The 26,318-nt window shown below is 46.9% G+C and overlaps 1 protein-coding gene across 1 annotated transcript in view; it reads right to left on the bottom strand.

Moving 5' to 3' along the window:
* Positions 1 to 2,884: 2,884 nt before the first annotated feature.
* The window catches only part of camk1da (calcium/calmodulin-dependent protein kinase 1Da), a 68,730-nt gene continuing 45,296 nt past the window's right edge, over positions 2,885 to 26,318 (bottom strand). Inside the window, exons 4-11 of the mRNA XM_080757296.1 lie at positions 24,761 to 24,899; positions 21,924 to 22,050; positions 19,324 to 19,399; positions 10,527 to 10,639; positions 9,184 to 9,262; positions 7,354 to 7,441; positions 5,008 to 5,335; positions 2,885 to 3,119 (exon numbers count right to left, since the gene is read on the bottom strand). Of these exons, the coding sequence (XP_080613422.1) occupies positions 2,953 to 3,119; positions 5,008 to 5,335; positions 7,354 to 7,441; positions 9,184 to 9,262; positions 10,527 to 10,639; positions 19,324 to 19,399; positions 21,924 to 22,050; positions 24,761 to 24,899 (1,117 nt within the window). The 3' untranslated portion in view covers positions 2,885 to 2,952. The remainder of the gene's footprint in view (positions 3,120 to 5,007; positions 5,336 to 7,353; positions 7,442 to 9,183; positions 9,263 to 10,526; positions 10,640 to 19,323; positions 19,400 to 21,923; positions 22,051 to 24,760; positions 24,900 to 26,318) is intronic.

Raw genomic sequence — 26,318 nt, forward strand, 5'->3', positions numbered from 1 at the left:
CAGAATGGGTTAAACCCTAAATATATCACTGACTGGGGGGGGGGGGGGGGGGGGTCCCCCACAGCTCTATCCGTGGCCCCCCTTCTTTTTTCCCTCTACACAATATCTCTTCGCTGAAAATAGCCGATCTACAACGAATGGTCGCCTAGTTTTGCTGAAATGTTGGCCCATTATGAGATGCCTAGAATAGGACCCCTAAGGTTCATTCTTAGATTGTTAAAAAAAAAAACGGAAGCTACACTGTCTGTCTCTAGTTCTTTGGGTCGAATATGATCAACTGAATATTCTATAAAACCCCAACACTGGTCTTTGGCAAGAAATCACGATAAAGGGACAGATAGATTTGTGACACAGAAGACAATCTGATATTAATATGTCCGAGTGAACAAACACCCACCGTTCAGTGGGCGAAGTCTAAAGTCCAACGACCGTCAACAGCACGCTTGTCCCAGATATGGCCACATTATAGAGGGGTATGCGCATGCATAAAGTCAATGGACGATCGAGTGGCAAAGTGAGTGACAAAGTGAGTTTAAACGTCGTTTAAAGCAATCAGACAGGACTTTTCTGTTTCCGATGTATGGGCCGTCAAGTCCAGAAAGTAGTTCTTTGACACTCAGTACTGGCATTTCCACTTTACACCCTCTGTTTTGCCACAACACAGTCAGAAACACATGGCCAGCACCGTTCACACCTGTAATCAATCAAACCGGTCGAACAACTCTGACAAACAGATTAATAGTGGCAAGAATATAGAATGCTCAGTTTGAAAATGAAAAACAGAGACATGGCCTTTAGGTATATAGGTAATATATCAAAACACTGGAGCCGTCATTAACCGTGCATCTGCCTCCACAACTCGTCTAAACCGTCTAAAAAGGAGCGTCAGAAATAAGAGTCGAGTCAAAACGTAAACCAGGTTTTTTCGTCACGACAACACAGTGCAGCCGCTAGTATTCCCTGAGCACATCTCTAACGAGGGCGCGCAGCGTGATGACGCAATGGCGATCGATGGCTCTCGCGCGGACGGTGAGGTCATGGCTTTGTTGAGAGTCGGAAGGAAGGAAGGAAGGAAGGGAGGCAGGCAATAGTTCCTCCATCTTGGATTTTTTTTTGGAACGCTTTCACCTTTAAAAAGGATCGACCACAACATTCCGAATTTCAGGCTGCAACTATAGCAATTCTGTAGCCTGTAGGCAGCTTATAAAACTGCCTCGCCGCGACCCCGACCTAGCTTAGCATAGCTTGTATAGCGTGTCAGGCATCCTGAACTGCAGACAGCCCTATGCCCGTACGGTTCACACTAGGCACACCTCTAGTCTAATCTATTCTATCCTCTAAAAAGGCTGATTTCTACTTGGCTGCACGTCGCGTCGGGCAACAAAAAGAACACGTCTATAAGCTCACAATGTGCGCGGTGAGCTTGTAGATCGGGTGATTTTTCCGGTATGCGCTGCGCCACCCACCGGCATGCAGCTAAGAATAAATCACCCCTCCCCCCAACCTAAACCTGCTCCATGTTTAAATCACCTGTAAAGTGTGACCCCATATAAAGGGTTGATTGATTGTTATAAAAGTCTTATAGAAAATAAGAAAATAATGAAACAACGTATCGTTATGTTTCAGATTAAAGTAGTTGTTACAATGTTCCCAAAATCCCCATTCGGGGGGATTTCAAAATGCGTTACAATGTCTAACGTTCTAATAGATGGAGAAACAATGTACAGTAAGGCTGCTATAATCAATAATATGTCAAAACTTTAATGACCTTTTTATTTTTTATTTTTTTATTGGTATTCAGACAAATGTAGTCTCTGTGACACATCTAGGGGCCGCAGTCCGCATTCAAAGATTTTCCTAGAAGCTTTGTCATTGGTCAATTTGCCTGTCTACTTCCTGATTGGTTAGTCATTTCGACCAGTTTTTTTTTTCTTCGACCAATGACAAAGCTTCTAGCAACATCTTTGAATGCAGATTGTGGCCCCCTAGATGACTACATTTTGTAGCGTTTTACTCATTGTTGGCTGTCTGAATACCATTTTTTTTTTTAAAACAGTCATTAAAATGTTGACATTATTATTGCTTACAGCAGCTTTAACTGATGCGCACGTCATGATCTGTCCTCCCTGTGCAAATAGATAAAGCGCTTAATTGACTTAATGTAACACCACTGAACAGTCGTATGGTACTTTTAAAGCACTTCTTAAACATATATGCATATAAACAAACATACAAGCCCAACAAGTACACACAGACACGTACAGTATAAGACGACGATACGAGAAAGACAAACTAATCCAGTTTGTTCCAGCCGACACAACTCCAACGCCACGCCGGGGAAACAACAAGTCAAGCAATGCAGGAGAAAAAACCCGCCAGACGCCAGAGTTAGTCAAGTTCAACTGATGGCAATGACACCACCTTAGCCCCGCCTCCGAGTTCCGACCTACCAACGGCCACTGACACACTCAACGCATATATATATATAATATATAACCCTCCTCCTCACTGAGAACAGCCAATCACATTCGGCTTGTTCGTATAAGTGTCTTTGGAGAGTCATTGTTTTCCGTGGCGTCGTCGTGGCTCTATAGGCGGGACGGGTCCGACATGATGGCGTCTATAGTCCAAGGCAGGGGGGGGGAGGGGAGGGGGGAGGGGGGTGAGGCGTACAGTATGGCATCGTGTGGTTTGAAATCGGCGGGGTGGTACCGGGGTGGTGGTACCGGGTACAGAGTCGGCAGGGTGGTACCGGGTGGTACCGGGGTGGGGGGGTGGCGAGAGACGGCCAGAAAAGAGAGGGAGAGGAGTGGGGGGGGGGGGAAAGAAGAGAGGACGCTAACTCTGTACGTCGTTTCCTATCCTCTCTCTCTCTCTCTCTCTCTGTGTGTGGGTGTCTCTCTCTCACAACGCGGTGGCCTCCCAGCTGGTTCCCCGCTGGGGGACCTGGCGTCACTTAGTCCCCGTCGGCACCGGCTGGGGGGGCGGAGCCACCACCGAGGGGTGTGGCCCTCGGGCAAGCTCCGCCCCCCCGGAGGTGGGACCCCCCCCAGGGGAGGGGGAGGAGGCGGCGGCGGCGGCAGACGCCAGGCTGCAGGGCGTGGCGGGGGCGGTGACACCTGAGAGAGGGGGAGGAGTCATATGGTACACGTCAGTAACACCTGAGAGGGGGGAGGAGTCATAATGAGAGGGAGGAGGAGTCATAATGAGAGGGAGGAGGAGTCATAATGAGAGGGAGGAGGAGTCATAATGAGAGGGAGGAGGAGTCATAATGAGAGGGAGGAGGAGTCATAAGGTACACGTCAGTGACACCTGTGAGGGGGGAGGAGTCATAGTGAGAGGGGGAGGAGTCAGAATGCACACGTCAGTGACACCTGAGAGGGAGGAGGAGTCATAATAAGAGGGGGAGGAGTCATAAGGTACACGTCAGTAACACCTGAGAGGGAGGAGTCAGAAAGAGAGGGGGAGGAGTCATAAGGTACACGTCAGTAACACCTGAGAGGGAGGAGTCAGAAAGAGAGGGGGAGGAGTCATAAGGTACACGTCAGTAACACCTGAGAGAAAAACAAAAACTGTTATTTATAGGAATGCTTTTTGAAACAAATGGGTTTTCAACAGTAAGCCAGGAATGGTACACTCCAGGTTACTGTCGCTGCGATATACGACATACCCGCCTTTAGTCCACTATTCAAACTAGTCCACTATTCAAACTAGTCCACTATTCAAACTAGTCCACTATTCAAACTAGTCCACTATTCAAACTAGTCCACTAGTAAATCCACTAGTTGACCTTGCTGGTACTAGTCGACTAGTTGATAAGATTTTTTTTTTCAGTTTTTTGTTTTTGTAGGCCTGAAGATCAGCAATAATGATAGATTATAGTCACCAATGCATACAGTTTTTAAAATGTACAGATATTATTTAAAAAATAAAATTAAAATATTTATTTCAGAAAACTTTTATAGGAGGATTTAGAATATTTGTTTTAAAAATGTCGAGGTCAGGCCTAAATGGGTTAATGAAGGACCCCTGGGGGTCCCCGGAACCCACTTTGGGGGAACCACTGCACTATAGTGTACATATTGGAGGGTGAGAATGTGGTGTGTGGTAGCAGGTAAATCTGCAGCAATGTAGGAGCCAAAACTGACCTAAAGCGCATTTTGAGTGATTTACAATATTATTGCATTTTTGTTTATTATTATTATTGTATTATAACAAGGTGATATATAGTGTTATTATTATCAGTATTTGTCATTTTTGTTATTGTTGGTTTGTTTACTAATATTAGGTGTTGTTGCAATATTTTATGATACATTTCTGAATATACCGTGTTATTTTGAGCGATATAACTAGCTACTGCGCATGTGAGATTGTCCAGTGACGTCAGATAAAAGCGAACGTAAATTCAGAGTTGAGCTGATCATGCAACAGTGGAACGACACAAGTTTTTGACCGTAATCTTCGTAAACTGTAAACTAAAGGAATCGTGTTTTTATTATTTTTCTTTGATGTTGTTTAAGCCAGTTAATTATTTTCAAGTGGACCCTTTTTTGAGAGAAGCTCAGGAGGATCCCGTTTGTGGATGGAAATAAGGGACTGGACTTTGCAATACATTTCCAATAAAAGTACACGAAGGACGATCAACGCCATTCATTGGATGTTGTGAGTTTCATAACCATAAGAAGTGGAGAATAATTCAGTGATACGAGTCAATACTAAAAGGGTATTACTGTGACTAGTGAAATCGCCATTTTTTTCTTACATTTTTATCCCACGATTTTGTAACCCAGTTTTTCTTATCACCCAGTGCCAATTATCTAATGTAATCCTGGGCGCTACACTTCCTCTGCCAACCTGGGGGGGCAGCGGACTGACCTCATGCCTCCTTCTATGCATGAGGAGTCCAAGCTGCTTCTTTTCACCTGACAGTGAAATCGCCATTATAAGCAGCGTGTCCCGTTTCAAGCCGACGTTACGGCGGTAGCGGCGGCGGTACTCGGTACTCACGGGGGGCCGTATTACTGGACAACGTCTCCATGGAAGAGGTCTTGGTCGGGGGCGCATCAGCACCGCTACAGCTCTGGCTCTGGCTAGGCAGGCCGGCCTGCAGGCCGCCTTGGCCCGGTTGGTTCTGGTTCTGGTCGGAGGAGGACTGCAGGGCCTGTGTCGTGGTGGCCGCCGCTGCCTTCTGGGCCTGGTTGACGGAGGAGGACTGGGCCTGTTGTGTCTTGTTCTGGTTCTGTCTGTTTGAGGGGTCCGTGTTGCTGCGGTCCATGCTGCTGCCCAGCTGTAGCCTCCTCATGTGTCGGACCACCGCCGTGGCGTTGAACGCTTGCTGGAGAGAGACAGAGAGAGAAATAAAATAAAACTTGACTAAAACTTAACTAAAAGGTATGTCTTTATACCATAAAGATAGCCCGATGAAGGCTGCATAGGCCAAAACGTTGCCGTAATAACATTTTATATAGCACCTTTCTAGGTGTACAGGAATAATAACACAAAAAAAAGACCAAAAAAAGGATTCACAATAGAAAAATAGAAATACTAATAATTGACATGATCTATATCATAATGAACGTAATAATAAACAAGAAATACCCAAACATGAAACAAATCAAGATAACACAAGATCGGTAAAAAGGCAGGGAAAAACAAAAACAGTTATTTATAGGAATGCTTTTTGAAACAAATGGGTTTTTTAAAAACGGATTTAAAAACGTGTGAGGAATTCATTCTGGAAGCTCATTCCAGAGCTTTGGCGCTCCGTTGGCGAATCACCCTTTGTGACGTATAGTTCGCAGTACGGGTTTTTTAGGAGCCCCTCGATATGAGCTTGTAGATCTGCTATTTTTCAATAGCTAAATTATATCATAATGTTTAAAACAACCAAAAGGGGTTCCCGCCCCCAAAAATGGGTTAATTAACTGTTCTGAGAGGTATAGTCAAGTGTATACGCTGCAAATAAAATACTTTTGTTTTAATCAACCATAAAGGTAACACTGTGGTGTGATTTTGTTTCAACTGGTGAGATTAAGCCTATATTGAAACGAATGGAGAGGAATTTAAACATTATTCCTTTACTATTTGTTTGCTCATAATACAGTATAGCTCAATTAAATAAACTCAAAAGGGCCCTGCTTATACTTCACCACTGCAGGGTCGTGGCTTATTTCTTTCTGGATCACAAACCGATCGCAATCCCATGAATTATAGTTTGGAACTACCTGTGTGTGTGTGTGTGTGTGTGTGTGTGTGTGTGTGTGTGTGTGTGTGTGTGTGAGAGTATAGACTAATGTTATCCAGATTAAATTAAAGCTTGGATTTCATTTCCTGATTTGATCGGATATCAAAGTGATCCCAATCAATCACTGTTTTGTTTTGGCTTTGAAACTGCCCCCGAATTCCAAATGTGATCCACTCCAGATAGGAATTAACCCATTCTGACCTGAGATCAGATTCATACGAGGTTTCCACTGGACACACACTGGTCTGATTAACCCATTCTGACCTGAGATCACATTCTAAAAAAATGTCAGTCTCTCTTCGATTTTTCAAAAATAGCAGACCTACAAGCTCGTAGCGCGCCACTCGGTGGCGCGCTATGAGCTTGTAGATCTGCTATTTTGGGTTCATCAGACCAGTGTGTGTCCAGTGGAAACCTCGTATGAATCTGATCTCGTAAAAGTACATTTACTTAAGTACTGTACTCATTTAGACCCGAGTGAAGATGAGAAAAGATGTAAATGAAAGCGAGTGTTTAAAACATTTAAACCTGAGAACATATTCAACTAAATGAATGTCTTCTAAATCATTACAATTTACAATTTAGGCATTTAGCAGACGCTCTTGATCAAGAACGATTTACATTTAAGCAAAAACAAAAGCATGGCATACAGCCATACATACATCACATATACAAAAAGTAGTTATCATGAATCATGTATAAACTAAGAACGTAACAGTGGAGTATCTATGTGTCAACAAAAAACAACACAGGAGCATTAATATAATAACTCAAAAAGGCTTCCCGTCTTGAATGGGGTTGAACCATATCCGTCAGCAGGACAGTCCATTACAGATACAGAACAAATTGACCAAACTAGATAAACAGAGCACAAATCCACAGAGAACATGACAAGATACACAAACCCACAGAGAACATCACAGATATACAAACCCACAGAGAACATGACAGATATACAAACCCACAGAGAACAGATACACAAACCCACAGAGAACATATATTTACAAACCCACAGAGAACAGATATACAAACCCACAGAGAACATAGATATACAAACCCACAGAGAACAGATACACAAACCCACAGAGAACATAGATATACAAACCCACCCTCCATTTGCTCTTGGCGAAGTTCTTCTTAATCTGTCGGCTCACAGACTCATGGATGTTCTTACAGAGAGCAGTATCTCCGGAGATCCTGAGATCACGCATGCACACGCACACGCACACGCACACACACACACACACACACACACACACACGCGCGCGCACACACACGCACGCACGCACGCGCGCGCGAGCATGCGCAACACACAACGAAATGAGGAAAAAAAAGTTAAATGTCCGCTGGTTTATGCCGATGATTTACGGCCCTTTCATTTTTTTTGGCTTTCACTTTTTTTTTAAATATATTTTATGGAGGGACAGACAGTACGCTGACAGGAAAATGGGGGAGAAGACATGCCAGTAAAGGCCGTCGGGATCGGGAGTCGAACCCGCGGCACACTGCCAGACTGGATTATACCAGCCGAGGTAAGCCTGGACCGCTGAGCCATGGCCCAGGCCTTACGGCTCATTTCTGTAAGCGATATGATCGCCCGGTTACAAAAATGAATGTTTTGCGGTGAATTAAATAACATTGGCGCGACATGTTGTTGCATAGCGATATTTAAACTAAAGGACCACTTCACCACTTTTCAACCTATCTTCATATAATAGGTCCTCACTAATAATCATGAAAAAATGCAGCAATTTCTTTCTACTCAGTCTGTGCTTCATAGGAGGGCTGTGAGCAGTTCAGAAACCGTCTTCCAGTGACATCATCGATGGGGAATACAAGCTAATAGAAACTACAGGCTTTCTAGTCCTGAAAAGTTGCAATGCGAAGATGCGTTCTCACGATATGAAAATCTAAACATTTTTGTAAAGAAATCTTGTTTAAAAAAATATCTGCCTAATGATGATGTCACTGGAAGACCGTTTCTAAACTGCCCACAGCCCTCCTATGAGACACAGACTGAGTAGAAAAAAATCGTGCCATTTTATCATGATTATTAGTGAGGACCTATTATATGAAGATAGGTTGAAAAGTGGTGAAGTGGTCCTTTAACCGCCTGTTTCAGAAGAAAAGACCTCACGGTCTTAGTTTAGTTTCCATTCGGGTCATATTACAGTATATTTATTATATGCACTCACAGTCTCACACACGTACAGTATCATGGCATCAACGACTCAACGACTGAAACATCTCAAAACCATGGAATGGAATGTGTACAGCAGGGGTTTACTGTAATGTGTACAGCCGGGGGTGCCCGGACTTTTTTGACTTGAGAGCTACTTTCAAAATGACCAGCACAAAAAGATCTACTGTACCTACCAAAAAATATGATCTCATTGCTGAAATTAGTTTAAAGAACGATGACAAACACACTGGGAAATATAGGGGGGGAAATGGAAATAGTTTTGATCTTTGTGCTCATCACTCTTGAAAACAAAGTAATCTGTTGTGGGTTATAACAGGCTTTTTTTTTTTTAAGTCAATCAATCAAGTCACCTTCATTCAAGTGTCAGATGCCAAAGTATATATATATATGATTATATATGTTTTAGGGGCCATGTCATGTGATCTACCTGCACACCCTTTGTGATCTACTTCTTTTGGGCACCCTTGGTGTACAGGTTGGGGCCGAAGTAGGTGGGACAAAGATGTGTGTGTGTGTGTGTGTGTGTGTGTGTGTGTGTGTGTGTGTGTGTGTCTGTGCATGTGCATGCACGCGTGTGTGTGTGTGTGTGTGTGTATGTGCATGTGCATGCGCGCGTGTGTGTGTGTGTGTGTGTGTGTGTGTGTGTGTATGTGCATGTGCATGCACGCGTGTGTGTGTGTGTGTGTGTGTGTGTATGTGCATGTGCATGCGCGCGTGTGTGTGTGCGTGTGCTCACCATGGGTGTCTGAGGGACTGTTCGCAGGTGTAGCGCTTCGTCGGGTCTTTCTCCATTAGACTGCTGATAAAATCCTTGGCTGGAAAGAGAACCAGAGGGTCAACAGTAATTACACCCACGCACGCACACACACACGCACGCACACACGCACGCACGCACGCACGCACGCACACACACGTACGCACGCACGCACGCACGCGATACCCGGTGTGAGTGGTGTGTGTCTCAGGCTTGTTTCCAGTAAACACAACGGCTGCTTTATACCGCCAGTCAGGGAGAACGGTTCACCGCCCGGCAGACTGGAAACAAAACCTGAAGTGAATCGTTTTGCGGGGCCGAGCGGTATAGTGACCTCGAATTCTTACCACTATACCACACACACACACACACACACACACACACACACACACCGGTGCTCCCCCGCAAACCGCATCACCCCCCACCTGCATTCCCAGCAGATGGCGTCAGGGGCAGTGGTTAAGCGGGGGTGGTGGTGTGTGTGGTCCATGTGTGAGGAAGAGTAGAGGAGGAGGAGGAGGAAGAGGAGGACAGAATGGTGCTTCATCGATCCACGACCCCACTTTTGTGTAATACAACTATACAGTCATAAAGTCCTTTCAAACGGGCAGCGATTTAAAGCGCCTATAGTTCATTTTCAACGAGAACTGCATTTTTATTTTCTGTACGCGCAGAGAAGTTTAGGTGGCGACAACAACGCAAGCGTATTTACGTGAATTTGTTGCGCGTGTGCTCGTTACGTTGCACACGGACTCCGCGACTCACCAGACCTGGATTCTGTTTATATAGCTTTTCTTTTTTTCTCCACGCTCGCGTTGTCGCGCCCCTCTCGAGCAGACCTGTAAGCAGACCTGTCGTTGACCCCGGCGACAACCGTCTGCGTTCATCGAAAAGACCTTTACACAGACTAAAATGTTAGGAAGGGACTAGTGGACAAGAGATGCAGTATAAGTCATTTTACACTTGGTTGCATGCTGAAAATAGCAGATCTACAAGCTCACAACGCGTCGCGTTGCGACGCATTGTGAGCTTGTAGATCACCTATTTCCAGCAAGTGTAAAAACACTCATTACGACGGCATCAAGACCCGCCAAAATACATTTTAGTCGACTAAATCGACTGTAGATTTAGTCGACTAAAATCTTATGACATTTAGTCGACTAAAACTAGACTAACACTAAGACATTCCAGGTGAATAAATGTGACTAAAACTAAAGTTTCAGTCCAAAGACTATGACTAAACTAAAATAGAAATGTGCTGCCAAAAACAACACTGTTACACTGCATACAGGATTTTATTTATGATTTCATGAGTACATACACACCTGAGTCCGATATGTCGTCCCAGTACGGTGCGTCGAACTCGTAGTCGGCTTTCAGGATCTGTTCGAAGAGCTTGGAGTCGTTTTCGTCGTAGAACGGCGGGTATCCACACAGGCTGCAGACAGACACAACATAACGAAGGGTTACTAATAACTATAGAACATGGGGCTTTAACTAGAGATTTCCCCGATACTGTATCTGTATCGGGAAAAGTATCGGATCGGCCCTTATTTGTCATATCGCGTCATATCGGTATCGGCGAATATGGCCAGTCTAACCACAGATCAGACACAGGGGTAAGGAAGGGGTTGACACTATGACAGGTAAATACAATGTTGGCCATTGTTGGGGACATGTGGAGTTTGCTTTGGAGTTGCCCCAAACTGCAAGTGCACATTTGTGACCAGTGCCAGTGATTTAAACCACAAGTCGGCACTAATGAAACGTCACAATAGAACGAAATGTATTCTTTTTAGTTAGTGAATGGGGGGAGTGTTTATGCAAGTATCTAGGCGTGGAGACAAGTATCTATTGTCACACCCATTCCTGGGCTCAGAGGTGCTAAATACTTTGAAATCTTAGAATGGCAAATTATGTACTTTGGTGTTTACAGTTCAACAAGTTTCAAATGGTCATATCTTCTTCATTTCCCCCCCAATTTCAATGAGCAATACATCATATGAAAGGTTACAGTGTGCAGTTTCATAATATGTAAAGAACTGAAAAATGAAAAATGCCCCCTTGTATATTAAACCACTGGCACTGGTCACATTTGAGTGAGGAGTCTGCTATGAACACAACACCAGATCACGACACTGGTTTCGGTATCGCTATCGGCTAACAGAAATTGAGGTATCGGGATCGATCGGAAAGCGAAAAAAGTGTATGGGGACATCCCTAGCTTTAAGCAACTAGTCCACTATTCAACTAGTCGACTAGTAAAGTCCACTAGTTGACCTTGCTGGCACAACTAGTTGACTAGTTGATAATGAGGCCTCAAGATCAGATAGATTAGAGTTTTAGTCACCGATGTACAGTTTTTAAATGTACGAATACTATAATAATAATTTAAATGAATAAGAATGACATAATAGGCTTAACTATAGTCAACTAGTAAAAATCACTAGAAGTGAAAGCCCTAATCGTCTCAAGCTGCAGACAAAACATCGTTAAGAAGGGTCAGCTGTGAGTTCGAGCTCCGAAATCCCTGAGCTATTCTTTAACTCTGAAAGAGTTTCAGAGTCAAGTTTACATTCAGGAGTTTTTCCTTTTTACGGTGTGCTAAATTGTAATAAGCTACACTTAGACGAAACACACCACGACGCTGGAGGAAAATGCTACGATAATGGGGATAAATTAAGTAAATTGCTACCTGAATGAATGAGCTCAAAAACACTGTGTTAAACCAACCGCATTTCACTTACTCGCCAAAACCGGAATATTTTGTACCACCACTGTGCCTAATTGAACTTCTGGCAGCGCACGTGGAACTGAAATACCCCGCGCACGCACGCACACGCACACACACACACACACACACACACACACACACACACACACGAGACGCTCCGCTGAGCGGGGGGGGGGGGGGGGGGGGGGGGGGGGGGGTCGGTCGTTCTTGTCACCGGCGCCCGTTTGGCGTTCGTGCGTTCACATTCGCTTAACGACTCGCACGTCTCGTCTCTCTCCACGCGGGGGGGATTATCTCGCCCGATTAACATGATGCGATCTTCACACCTGAGGAGAGAGAGCGACCAGGCGTGACCGAGTCCAGCCATCAGAGGTGGAGACGCGCCGCCACCGTCGGATAATAGGATAACGAGGCCTGGCACTAATTGTGCTAATTGCTATAGCAGGAAGCAGCTTTACGGTCAATACCTGAACGCTAATTGGACCACTATAGCTGAACGACCCTCGCCTGGCTCTGATTGGACCACTAGCTGAACGACCCTCGCCTAGCTCTGCCTCTGATTGGACCACTAGCTGAACGACCCTCGCCTATAGCTCTGATTGGACCACTAGCTGAACGACCCTCGCCTATAGCTCTGATTGGACCACTAGCTGAACGACCCTCGCCTAGCTCTGCCTCTGATTGGACCACTAGCTGAACGACCCTCGCCTATAGCTCTGATTGGACCACTAGCTGAACGACCCTCACCTATAGCTCTGATTGGACCACTAGCTGAACGACCCTCGCCTAGCTCTGCCTCTGATTGGACCACTAGCTGAACGACCCTCGCCTATAGCTCTGATTGGACCACTAGCTGAACGACCCTCGCCTATAGCTCTGATTGGACCACTAGCTGAACGACCCTCGCCTAGCTCTGCCTCTGATTAGACCACTAGCTGAACGACCCTCGCCTATAGCTCTGATTGGACCACTAGCTGAACGACCCTCACCTATAGCTCTGATTGGACCACTAGCTGAACGACCCTCGCCTAGCTCTGCCTCTGATTGGACCACTAGCTGAACGACCCTCGCCTATAGCTCTGATTGGACCACTAGCTGAACGACCCTCGCCTATAGCTCTGATTGGACCACTAGCTGAACGACCCTCGCCTAGCTCTGCCTCTGATTGGACCACTAGCTGAACGACCCTCGCCTATAGCTCTGATTGGACCACTAGCTGAACGACCCTCACCTATAGCTCTGATTGGACCACTAGCTGAACGACCCTCGCCTAGCTCTGCCTCTGATTGGACCACTAGCTGAACGACCCTCGCCTATAGCTCTGATTGGACCACTAGCTGAACGACCCTCGCCTAGCTCTGCCTCTGATTGGACCACTAGCTGAACGACCCTCGCCTATAGCTCTGATTGGACCACTAGCTGAACGATCCTCGCCTGGCTCTGATTGGACCACTAGCTGAACGACCCTCGCCTAGCTCTACCTCTGATTGGACTACTAGCTGAACGACCCTCGCCTATAGCTCTGATTCTGATTGGACCACTAGCTGAACGACCCTCGCCTATAGCTCTGATTCTGATTGGACCACTAGCTGAACGACCCTCGCCTCTGACACTAGCTGAACGACCCTCGCCTATAGCTCTGATTGGACCACTAGCTGAACGACCCTCGCCTATAGCTCTGATTGGACCACTAGCTGAACGACCCTCGCCTATAGCTCTGATTGGACCACTAGCTGAACGACCCTCGCCTATAGCTCTGATTGGACCACTAGCTGAACGACCCTCGCCTATAGCTCTGATTGGACCACTAGCTGAACGACCCTCACCTAGCTCTGCCTCTGATTGGACCACTAGCTGAACAACCCTCACCTAGCTCTGCCTCTGATTGGACCACTAGCTGAACGACCCTCACCTAGCTCTGCCTCTGATTGGACCACTAGCTGAACGACCCTCACCTATAGCTCTGATTGGACCACTAGCTGAACGACCCTCACCTATAGCTCTGATTGGACCTCTAGCTGAACGACCCTCACCTATAGCTCTGATTGGACCTCTAGCTGAACGACCCTCACCTATAGCTCTGATTGGACCACTAGCTGAACGACCCTCACCTATAGCTCTGATTGGACCACTAGCTGAACGACCCTCACCTATAGCTCTGATTGGACCACTAGCTGAACGACCCTCACCTATAGCTCTGATTGGACCACTAGCTGAACGACCCTCACCTATAGCTCTGATTGGACCACTAGCTGAACGACCCTCGCCTATAGCTCTGATTGGACCACTAGCTGAACGACCCTCGCCTAGCTCTGCCTCTGATTGGACCACTAGCTGAACGACCCTCGCCTATAGCTCTGATTGGACCACTAGCTGAACGACCCTCGCCTATAGCTCTGATTGGACCACTAGCTGAACGACCCTCGCCTATAGCTCTGATTGGACCACTAGCTGAACGACCCTCGCCTATAGCTCTGATTGGACCACTAGCTGAACGACCCTCGCCTATAGCTCTGATTGGACCACTAGCTGAACAACCCTCACCCAGCTCTGCCTCTGATTGGACCACTAGCTGAACGACCCTCACCTAGCTCTGCCTCTGATTGGACCACTAGCTGAACGACCCTCGCCTATAGCTCTGATTGGACCACTAGCTGAACGACCCTCGCCTAGCTCTGCCTCTGATTGGACCACTAGCTGAACAACCCTCACCTAGCTCTGCCTCTGATTGGACCACTAGCTGAACGACCCTCGCCTATAGCTCTGCCTCTGATTGGACCACTAGCTGAACAACCCTCACCTATAGCTCTGATTGGATCACTAGCTGAACGACCCTCACCTAGCTCTGATTGGACCACTAGCTGAACAACCCTCACCTAGCTCTGCCTCTGATTGGACCACTAGCTGAACGACCCTCGCCTAGCTCTGCCTCTGATTGGACCACTAGCTGAACAACCCTCACCTAGCTCTGGCTCTGATTGGACCACTAGCTGAACAACCCTCACCTAGCTCTGGCTCTGATTGGACCACTAGCTGAACGACCCTCACCTATAGCTCTGATTGGACCACTAGCTGAACAACCCTCACCTAGCTCTGCCTCTGATTGGACCACTAGCTGAACGACCCTCACCTATAGCTCTGATTGGACCACTAGCTGAACGACCCTCACCTATAGCTCTGATTGGACCACTAGCTGAACAACCCTCACCTAGCTCTGCCTCTGATTGGACCACTAGCTGAACAACCCTCACCTAGCTCTGCCTCTGATTGGACCACTAGCTGAACGACCCTCACCTATAGCTCTGATTGGACCACTAGCTGAACAACCCTCACCTATAGCTCTGATTGGACCACTAGCTGAACGACCCTCACCTATAGCTCTGCCTCTGATTGGACCACTAGCTGAACGACCCTCGCCTAGCTCTGCCTCTGATTGGACCACTAGCTGAACAACCCTCACCTATAGCTCTGATTGGACCACTAGCTGAACGACCCTCACCTATAGCTCTGATTGGACCACTAGCTGAACGACCCTCACCTATAGCTCTGATTGGACCACTAGCTGAACGACCCTCACCTATAGCTCTGATTGGACCACTAGCTGAACGACCCTCACCTATAGCTCTGATTGGAACACTAGCTGAACGACCCTCACCTATAGCTCTGATTGGATCACTAGCTGAACGACCCTCACCTATAGCTCTGATTGGACCACTAGCTGAACAACCCTCACCTATAGCTCTGATTGGACCACTAGCTGAACAACCCTCACCTATAGCTCTGATTGGACCACTAGCTGAACAACCCTCACCTATAGCTCTGATTGGACCACTAGCTGAACAACCCTCACCTATAGCTCTGATTGGACCACTAGCTGAACGACCCTCGCCTATAGCTCTGATTGGACCACTAGCTGAACGACCCTCGCCTATAGCTCTGATTGGACCACTAGCTGAACGACCCTCGCCTATAGCTCTGATTGGACCACTAGCTGAACGACCCTCACCTATAGCTCTGATTGGACCACTAGCTGAACGACCCTCACCTATAGCTCTGATTGGACCACTAGCTGAACGACCCTCACCTATAGCTCTGATTGGACCACTAGCTGAACGACCCTCGCCTAGCTCTGCCTCTGATTGGACCACTAGCTGAACGACCCTCGCCTATAGCTCTGATTGGACCACTAGCTGAACGACCCTCACCTATAGCTCTGATTGGACCACTAGCTGAACGACCCTCGCCTATAGCTCTGATTGGACCACTAGCTGAACGACCCTCACCTAGCTCTGCCTCTGATTGGACCACTAGCTGAACGACCCTCACCTATAGCTCTGATTGGACCACTAGCTGAACGACCCTCACCTATAGCTCTGATTGGACCACTAGCTGAACAACCCTCACCTAGCTCTGCCTCTGATTGGACCACTAGCTGAACGACCCTCGCCTAGCTCTGCCTCTGATTGGACCACTAGCTGAACGACCCTCGCCTAGCTCTGCCTCTGATTGGACCACTAGCTGAACGACCCTCACCTATAGCTCTGATTGGACCACTAGCTGAACGACCCTCACCTAGCTCTGCCTCTGATTGGACCACTAGCTGAACGATGTTTGTACCCACATCTATACCTTAACCCATTTAGGCCTGACGTCGACATTTTAAAAATGTATTTTAAAAATGTATTTTCTTTCTGAAAAACCTCATGTTTCTACATCAGTGGTTCTCAATATTTCATGTCAAGGACCCCAAAAATTACATGTAATATGCCGCCGACCCCCATCTGAAAATATGTTGTTCCAGGGACCAACCCAGCCCAGAAGCAAAGATTTTAGTTAAAAAACTGAAACTATATATGAAAATATATATTCAAAGATTTGAGGCACATTTTCACGATTTAAAAAAAATAGCAGACATACAAGCTCGTCGCTATGATCTTGTAGATCTGCTATTTCTTCAATAGCTAAAGTATAACAACAATGTTTAAAACACCAAAAGGGGTTTTAAAGTGATATTTATTATTATCAGTAATAATAATAATGTACGAATAATTCCTAAAGGATTCATTTTCTTGAGTGTTTGTTCAGTTACAGTGGTCTTTTTGTCTCTCCAGTGCTCCAGTAAACACAAAATACATTTTCAGGTCAAGATATACGTACATTTTATACAATCAGGAGAGGTCGCACGCACACGCGCACACACACACACACACACACACACACACACACACACACACACGAGCACACACACACACACACACACACACACACACACACACACACACACACACACACACACACACACACACGAGCACACACACACACACACACACGACTGTGCCAAGCATACACAGCACAGACACACACACACACACACACACACGACTGTGCCAAGCATACACAGCACAGACACACACACACACACACACACACACACACACACACAATGGCCTCTCCACATCAAAAGCTGTGTAAGCATGAGGGCGTTCGTAGGATAAGACGACCCTGTAACAAAGGACAGTGTATAAACAGGTGGAGACACAGAGCAGCGGTCATCCGCTGGGTCACCGCTGGAGGGGGGGGGCAGGGAGGGGGTCAGACCCTGCTTTACACATCACAGAGTCCAGCTCACAACAAAGGACTGCCAACAACAATACAGAGTACAGAGAGAGAGAGAGAGAGAGAGAGAGAGAGAGAGAGAGAGAGGAGAGGAGAGGAGAGGAGAGGAGAGGAGAGGAGAGGAGAGGAGAGGAGAGGAGAGGAGAGGAGAGGAGAGGAGAGGAGAGGAGAGGAGAGGAGAGGAGAGGAGAGGAGAGGAGAGGAGAGGAGAGGAGAGGAGAGGAGAGGAGAGGCATTTCTTTCACCATGTAGTAAATACTGCATTCGTGGTCTGGAGTATATATGGGGGCAGTTGTTTTACAGACGGGTGGGTATAAAAGAGGCAGGAGGCTGAAGCCCCCTTTGATGTCTATGTGTGCACACGTCCCTGTGAGACAGAGAGAGAGAGAGACAATGTTTTGGGGAGAGAAGAAGAGAGAGCAGCAGATCAGACCCACCACCCACGTGTTTCTCATCCCATAGTCTGGCAGCACTCTGCATCCCATTAGCCCCTGGATGACCCGACGCCCGAGACCCTCCGCCCTGACCCCAATCCATACTCGCGGCTCACACCCCCCCCCCCCCCCCTCACACCCCTCCCCCGACCTGACAACTCCTGGCTAATAGTGCTCTGTCAGGTTTGGCTCCGAGCGCAAGCACGCACGCAGGCACACAACGCAACGCAACGCACGTAAGCATGCATGCACGTAAGAAACACACGCACGCACGCATGCACTCTGGGGGCGGCGGTGGCTGAGGGGTATGGAGTGGTTGGATGGTATAACTGCGAGGTTGCCAGTTCGAACCCGATCGAGCTAACCCCAGAGTTTGTGTGTCGAAGTGTCCTTGAGCAAGACCTGCACTGAACCCCTGAGTGCTCCTGATGTGCAGGTCGGTGCCTTGCATTGCATGGTGGATAAAGGTCTTGGATAAAGGCGCTATATATAAATGCATTATTTACCACGGACGCACGCAAGCACGGACACACACACACACACACACACACACACACACAACCACACACACACACACACACGCACTGACAACGTATTGAAACCTTTTGAAGACATTGCCCTGACTTATGTTAACCACTTTCAACTTACTCAGCATCCCTATTTCTGGTAGTCATTATAGGCAATATTTAATTCATATAAATAATTATTTAAATGTGATCGGCTAATATTCTTAAAATAGGACACGAGTGGTTCATTCCATATACCCCCACTATACCCAACCCCAATCCATCTAACCGTAGCCTCACAACAACCCAAACAACACAGCGAGGGAAAACAAGAGGAGAAGAATGCGTACTAAAAAAAAGGTATTTTTTTCTGTCCTCAGAAGCTCTGTGTCCTTACATGGAGAGACATGGAGGAGAGTACTGAGCACCGGAGCGTTCACCCCGCAGAAACATCTGGCTGTGGTGATGACGTGGATGAGGAAGAGGAGGAGGAGGAGGGAGGAAGAGGAGGAGGACGAGGAGGAGGACGAGGAGGAGGAGGAGGAGGAAGAGGAGGAGGTGGAGGAGGAGGAGGTGGAAGAGGAGGAGGAGGAGGAGGAGGAGGAGGATGAGGATGAGGAAGAGGAAGACGTGGTGTCATTCCCCGTTAATGACCATGTAGTACATCGCAGCGCACACACACACAGACAGGTTAGAATCCACGCACACACGCACGCACACGCACACACACAGACGCACACGCACACACACACACACACACACGCACACGCCTGTACAGTACTACAGAACGTATTGTGTACAGTAGCAGCAGACATGTACAGTAGACACTTACAGGATGTACGCGATGACTCCGATGGACCAGCAGTCCACTGCCTTACTGTACGGCTTCTGGGCCAGAACCTCTGGCGCTGAGAGAGAGAGAGAGAGAGAGAGAGAGAGAGAGAGAGAGAGAGAGGTAGAGAGAGAGAGAGAGAGAGTCAACAACTGAACAATTTAAGAAGACAGTAAATATAATGTATTTATATATCACGGCCACAGAGAACACTCAGATTATCTGTTTTCCGGTGGGCATTACTGTAAGTTCAGATAAACGAGCTATACATACATACAGTACATAAAAACAACATGGATTTTAAACATATCTTTTAAACCTTCTGGGGAACAGAATATAATCATTTATAGGCTTGCTGAAGTGTAGTCATGGTATAGCATTTATTTCAACGTCGATAAAGACAAAAACACAAAGCTTCCATCAAACCCCCGAAAATGTGAATTTAAACAACACTACTTGTTTTTAACTATAATTTGTATCCCACGATTTTTTTGCAACATATCTTTTCACCCTGGCTGGTCTCGGGGGCCAATTGATGACAACAACAGGAAGAAATGTAAATGAGCTCACCCAAACAACCCACAGACACAACAACAGTGTCTAGTCCATTTAGTCTTGAGGACGATTCTACAAAATAATGTCTTCTAAATCCTGACAGTTTCCTGAAAAACCCTCATGTTTCTATATGTCAGTCGTTCTCAAACATAAGGACCCCCAAAAGTGGGTGTAATGTAATTGGCCTGCCGACCCCCCATCTGACAACATGTTGTTCCATGGACCTTTACGGAAGCAAAGATTTGAGTTAAAAACATTCGCTCTGAAAGAATATATTCAAACATTTGGGCCACATTTCACGATTTTTCAAAAAAAGCAGATCTACAAGCTCGTAGCGCGGCACTCGGTGCCACGCTACGAGCTTGTAGATCTGCTTTTTTTTTTTAAATAGCTAAAGCATAACATAATGCTTAAAACACCAAGAAGGGTTCCCGCCCAAAATGGGCTAGATATGAGGGGGAAACAAACGCAGAACTGGATCTACAAACTACAAACTAACTTGGACTCGACACGTTACGTACCGTCAATTCCCAGCATCAACAGAGCAGAATAGATGCTGTACACACACATAAACACACATACACACACACACACACACACACACACACACACACACACACACATACACACACGTACACACACACACCGCCAACTTCAGACACATGTGCCGAATCAAAGGCCTCGTTTTCAGAGTTTGTTTGTATATCGTGTGTCATCTTGCGAGGTGTGCTGTTTGTATCTGTGTGTGTGTGTGTGCGACCGCTAATTGTGTGCACACGTACATATTTGTGTGTGTGTGTGTGTGCGAGCGCGTGAGTTTGTGTACTGCAGTGTGTGTGTGTGTGTGTGTGTGTGTGCACGTGCGTGTGTGTGTTGAAGTCCTTTGTTGTGCTTTCTCTGTTTGCCGAATCCTCACAGTCTGGTTTCAATTCCAGTCGATTCCGATTGGCCAACGTAACGTAACCCGGGCTATTTTTACACCCACGGAATGCCCCCCTCACCCCCCTCACACCCCCCCCCCCCCCCCCCCCAAGGCGAGCGACATCATCCTCATCAGGAAACACTATATTTAGCCGGATCTCCACTATACGTGTTTTTAGAGTGAGACGATGCCCTACGGTCAATCCTCTGCAGAGGAGGATGTAAGGGTCTCGACACGCACGCACACACGCACATGCACCGTGTGTAAGGAGTTGCTAAAAGGTAGAATGGGGGTCGATGATATTGTGCATTGGAGGATAGGGGGGAGGGCACGACTGTAGAGACAGCTAGGGTATGTGAATGTGTGTGTTATAATTAACCCCCTGCTCACCAGGGTTGTGGGATTGTTTAGTTTGTGCCGTTCTGTATTTTCTGTAGGGGAGAAAAAACACCGGAAGAAAATCTTGCAGAACGGTGACTACTATGTGTTCTGTTAATTGTTCAGGGACAGAGCATTACCTCTTTACACACACCTGGACAGTGGGGGGCGGGGCCAATAAGGCAATTATGGAAGGAGGTATAAAATAGGGCCTAATTAACCCATTCAGGCCTGACGTCGAAATTAAAATAAAAAAGTCTTCTGAAAGAATATATATTCAGAGATTATAGTGCCGCATTTCCACAAATCTTCAAAAATAGCAGACCTATACAAGCTTGCAAGGTCTGCTATTTTTGAAAAATCGAAGAACGACTGACATTTTTTTAAATCTGATCTGATTTTTTTCACTAGAAATTTGGTGACATTTTTACGCAGTGAATACAGATATCTGGGCCGCTGCTACGGTGCCGATGTCGAGCGGCTGTGATCTGGACTACATTACCCACGTAGCCCGGCGTGCCACAGTGTGTGATCTGGACTACATTACCCACGTATCCCGGCGTGCCACAGTGTGATCTGGACTACATTACCCACGTATCCCTGTGATCTGGACTACATTACCCACGTATCCCTGTGATCTGGACTACATTACCCACGTATCCCTGTGATCTGGACTACATTACCCACGTATCCCTGTGATCTGGACTACATTACCCACGTATCCCTGTGATCTGGACTACATTACCCACGTATCCCGGCGTGCCACAGGCGGTGGACATGACGTCGCCGCTCCCCTCCATCTTGGACAGGCCGAAGTCACTGATCATGATCTTGGACTCGTCCTGGGGGTTGAAATACAGCAGGTTCTCCGGCTATGGGACGGAGAATGAGAGAGAGAGGGAGAGAGGGAGAGAGAGAGAGAGAGAGAGAGAGAGGGAGAGGGAGAGGGAGAGGGAGAGGGAGAGGGAGAGGGAGAGGGAGAGGGAGAGGGAGAGGGAGAGGGAGAGGGAGAGGGAGAGGGAGAGAGAGAGGGAGAGGGAGAGGGAGAGAGAGAGAGAGAGAGAGAGAGAGTCAAGGACAGACAGGAGTACAAATTTAACCCATTTTGGACTGAGGTCGATTACAAAAAAAGGCTTCTGAATTCTAACAGTTTTCTGACAAACCCTATGTTTCTAAGTGATAATAATAATAATAATAATAATAATCTTTATTTATATAATAGCACCTTTCATACAGGGTTGCAGTTCAAAGTGCTTCACAGGCATGGACATACATCAAGTGCTTTACAGTTAGGTCATAGGTCATAGGTTATAGGTCATAGGTTAAATCAAACACAACACAAGACAAGACAAGACAGTGAATGTGATGCTCAACCTTTTTCATGTCAAAGACCTCCAGAAATGTCTGTATTTGGCCACTCAAAATATGTTGTGGCAGAAGCAAAGATTTTAGTCAAAAACGTTCCGCTCTGAAAGAATATACATTTCAAAGATTTGCGCCACATTTCCACGATTTAAAAATAAATAAATAGCAGACCTACAGTACAAGCTTGTAGATCTGCTATTTTTCAATAGCTAAATGATATTATACAAAAGAAAGTACCAAAAGGGGTACGTGTTCCCACCCAAAATGGGTTAATGTCAACAAACAAACCCAAAGCACGTTTCTCTCTCCAGTTCACCTCCTAGGGTAGGTTTTGTCCCTGCACTCGTTTTCTGAAGGTCGCTCCGTCCAGGCGGTGATGTCGGCCTGACTCTTTCATGAGCAGGATACGTGCCTGTACTCCTCTCCCTGGGGGGAGACCCTAACCCTAACCCCTCCCCTCCCCCTCCCACTCCCCCTCTCCCCCCCCCCCCCCTTAGCGTGTGCTAGAATCCCTTAGCGTGTGCTGACCCGCTGAGTGAGTGGCGTTAAATCTTCTTCAGCGCGCGCTGCCCCTCAACGCAGCCATGAATCAGGCCCCAGGGTGGAGGAAAGGGATAGTGTGTGTGTGTGTGTGTGTGTGTGTGTGTGTGTGTGCGTGTATTATTAGAGCCAAAACCCCACACACGGTATGAGTTTAAACCATTCTGACCTGACGTCAGAAATCTAAAAAATGTTCTTCTACAACCTGACAGTTTTCTGAAAAAAAGCTATGTTTCTATGTCAGTGGTTCTTCGATTTTTTTAAAATAGCAGATCTACAAGCTCGTAGCGCGCCACTCGGTGGCGCGCTACGAGCTTGTGTAGATCTGCTATTTTTCACTAGCTAAAGCATAACGTTAATGCTATAACACCAAAACGGGTTCCCCCACAAAATGGGTTAAGGCTGATATATATCAGCTACTATTTGACCGTTTCGATGCCGCCAAAGTCTCTTTGTTTGTTCTGTGAATGTGATTACAGTAGTTCTTCTGTTCGACATCGCTCGCAGAGCCATTACACCCTGGACAATTACGGCAGCAACAACATCCTGTCGTTGACCCTTCACAATAAAGTGTCTCCCCCTTTTACCTCCCAACGCTGCACATTTTTACCCAGCAGGTTATTATTAAGAGGAAATATGGTGTAACTTTAACATCGTGGGAGAGAGCAGCGAGTGAGTGAGAGAGAGAGAGAGAGGGGGCCCCCCTGAGGGTGGAGGCCCCCAACTGAGGGTGGAGGGCCCCCCCGAAGGTGGGGGCCCGTTTCAATTGAAACAGGTGAAATAGAGCAAAGGCCTCTCCTACCCTAGAGGCGGCGGTGGGCTCAGCGGTAGAGTGGCAGGATGGTATAACGCGAGGTTGCCAGTTCGAACCCTGTGGGCTCAACCCCAGAGTTAGTGTGGAAGTGTCCTTGAGCAAGACTCTGAACACCCCTGATTGCTCCCGATGTGCTGGTCGGTGCCTTGCATGGTTTCCTCCGCCATCGGTGTGTGAATGTGTGCATGAATGGGCGAATGTGATGCACAATCTATGTAAAGCGCCTTGGATAAAGGCGCTATATATAAATGCACCATCTATGTTTCACCATCTATGCTTCACCGGCCAGCGGTGGCCGAACGGTTTGCGGAGCGGTCTTGATATCGGAAAGGTCCCTATAGTTCGTATCCCCCGGACCGGCACGTTAAAATGACCACCACTGAAGTGCCCTTTATGGACAAGGCATTGAACCTCTTACCATGAAATGTTCTATATGAGCAGGGCCTGGCTGTAAACAAGTTCTTGAGCTTAGTCCAGTTACCCTGCAGGGTAAACATGGTACCTTTCCTTTCCTTACCTTCAGGTCCCTGTGAACGATGCCCATGGTGGTCTGCAGGTATCTGACCTACCTTCAGGTCCCTGTGGACGATGCCCATGGTCTACAGGTATCTGACCTACCTTCAGGTCCCTGTGGACGATGCCCATGGTCTACAGGTATCTGACCTACCTTCAGGTCCCTGTGGACGATGCCCATGGTCTACAGGTATCTGACCTACCTTCAGGTCCCTGTGGACGATGCCCATGGTCTACAGGTATCTGACCTACCTTCAGGTCCCTGTGGACGATGCCCATGGTCTACAGGTATCTGACCTACCTTCAGGTCCCTGTGGACGATGCCCATGGTCTACAGGTATCTGACCTACCTTCAGGTCCCTGTGGACGATGCCCATGGTGTGTAGGTAGCTGACGGCGTCCAGGACCTGTCTGATGAGCGTGCTGGCGTCTTTCTCCGTGTAGAAACCCTTCTCCACGATGCGGTCAAACAGCTCCCCACCGGACACCCTAGTGCGGTCAGAGAGAGAGAGAGAGACAGACAGTCAACACGCTGTTGACGCGTTAACGTGCGCGTCCGCGTGGACACACATACACACTACACACGCACACGCATGCACGCACGCATGTGCACACGCACACGCACACGAACACTTTGGCACTCAGATACACACGCAGATATACACACTCAGAGACGCACATGTACGCATAGACATGGTACATATTAAACGCACTGCGGTGACTCACGTCAAGGTTCATGCATCTGCCAGTAACCACTACCAGACAGGACGGCCCACTGACACGGAACCCAAGAGCTCTATAAGACACAGTGTGTGTGGAGGCTGTGACCCCCACAGTGACCATGTGACCCGTGTGTTTACAAAACACAGACAAACACGTGGCCTGACCCGCCGCGGCCCTCATCACGGACTGACCGCTAACGAGGCAGCCTCTGGAGACATTTTTAAAGCTCAGCTCAAGACCCACTTCTACACTCTTGCTTCTAATTGATCTTTTACATTTTTTTGTTATTCATGTCCTCACTGTATTGCGTCACTGCTATTCTTTTCCATGTTTTATGCCTTGCTTTTCTTTTCATTTCTCTATTTCCCTGTAAAGCACTTTGAGCTGCATTTCATGTCATGAAAGGTGCTATACAAATAGTTTTATTATTATCATTATTATTATATTAACTAGATCAGTGGTTCCCAAAGTGGGGTCCGGGGACCCCCAGGGGTCCTTGAGGAGTTCCAGGGGGTCCCCATGCAGCTAAATGATAAGTTTGGAACCAAATGGACACTTATGGGTATATGTAACTCTGAGAGACCTTCTTCTAAGTCAGACGTTCCCAAAGTGGAACCTATTTGTGTAATTTCAAAACATTCAGCTGCTGCATAGGCAAATGATCAAATGTAGCTTCAGTATCAGTTTCAGATGACAGGGTGTAAAACATGCCACAGTTTTCAGCTGATGGGGTGTAAAACATGCCACTACTCCCCCTGCCTGCCTATTACAGAAATCTAATCTGCACTTACAACTTTTGCCTCTCTCTACACTAGACAACTTTTGAAATAGACATATATATTCTATGACATTGACAACAACTTATAGACATTTTGACCATTTTGTCACATTCCCCGACTATGGGAAAACATGCATAAAGAGATTCCAGGTTTGGAATGTGCATGAAGGGAACCTTGAATCCATTTAATAAGAGAGGAAAATGTGCCAACTTAACTCTGGGTACAATTAAAGTCCTGGTGCTAAAGGAATTTACAACTTGGGCTAGATTAAAATCTCTTCCACATAAACACCAGCAGGAGAATTCAAACTGTAATGAATAGACGTGAGTTATGAGCCTAGACTTTAAGCAGAGTAAACGGATGGAGGCGTACAGATCTGATAATAATATAATAACTTTATTTATAC

The sequence above is a fragment of the Protomyctophum bolini genome (assembly GCF_963924005.1).
Source record: "Protomyctophum bolini genome assembly, chromosome: 23".
Classification (NCBI taxonomy): domain Eukaryota; kingdom Metazoa; phylum Chordata; class Actinopteri; order Myctophiformes; family Myctophidae; genus Protomyctophum; species Protomyctophum bolini.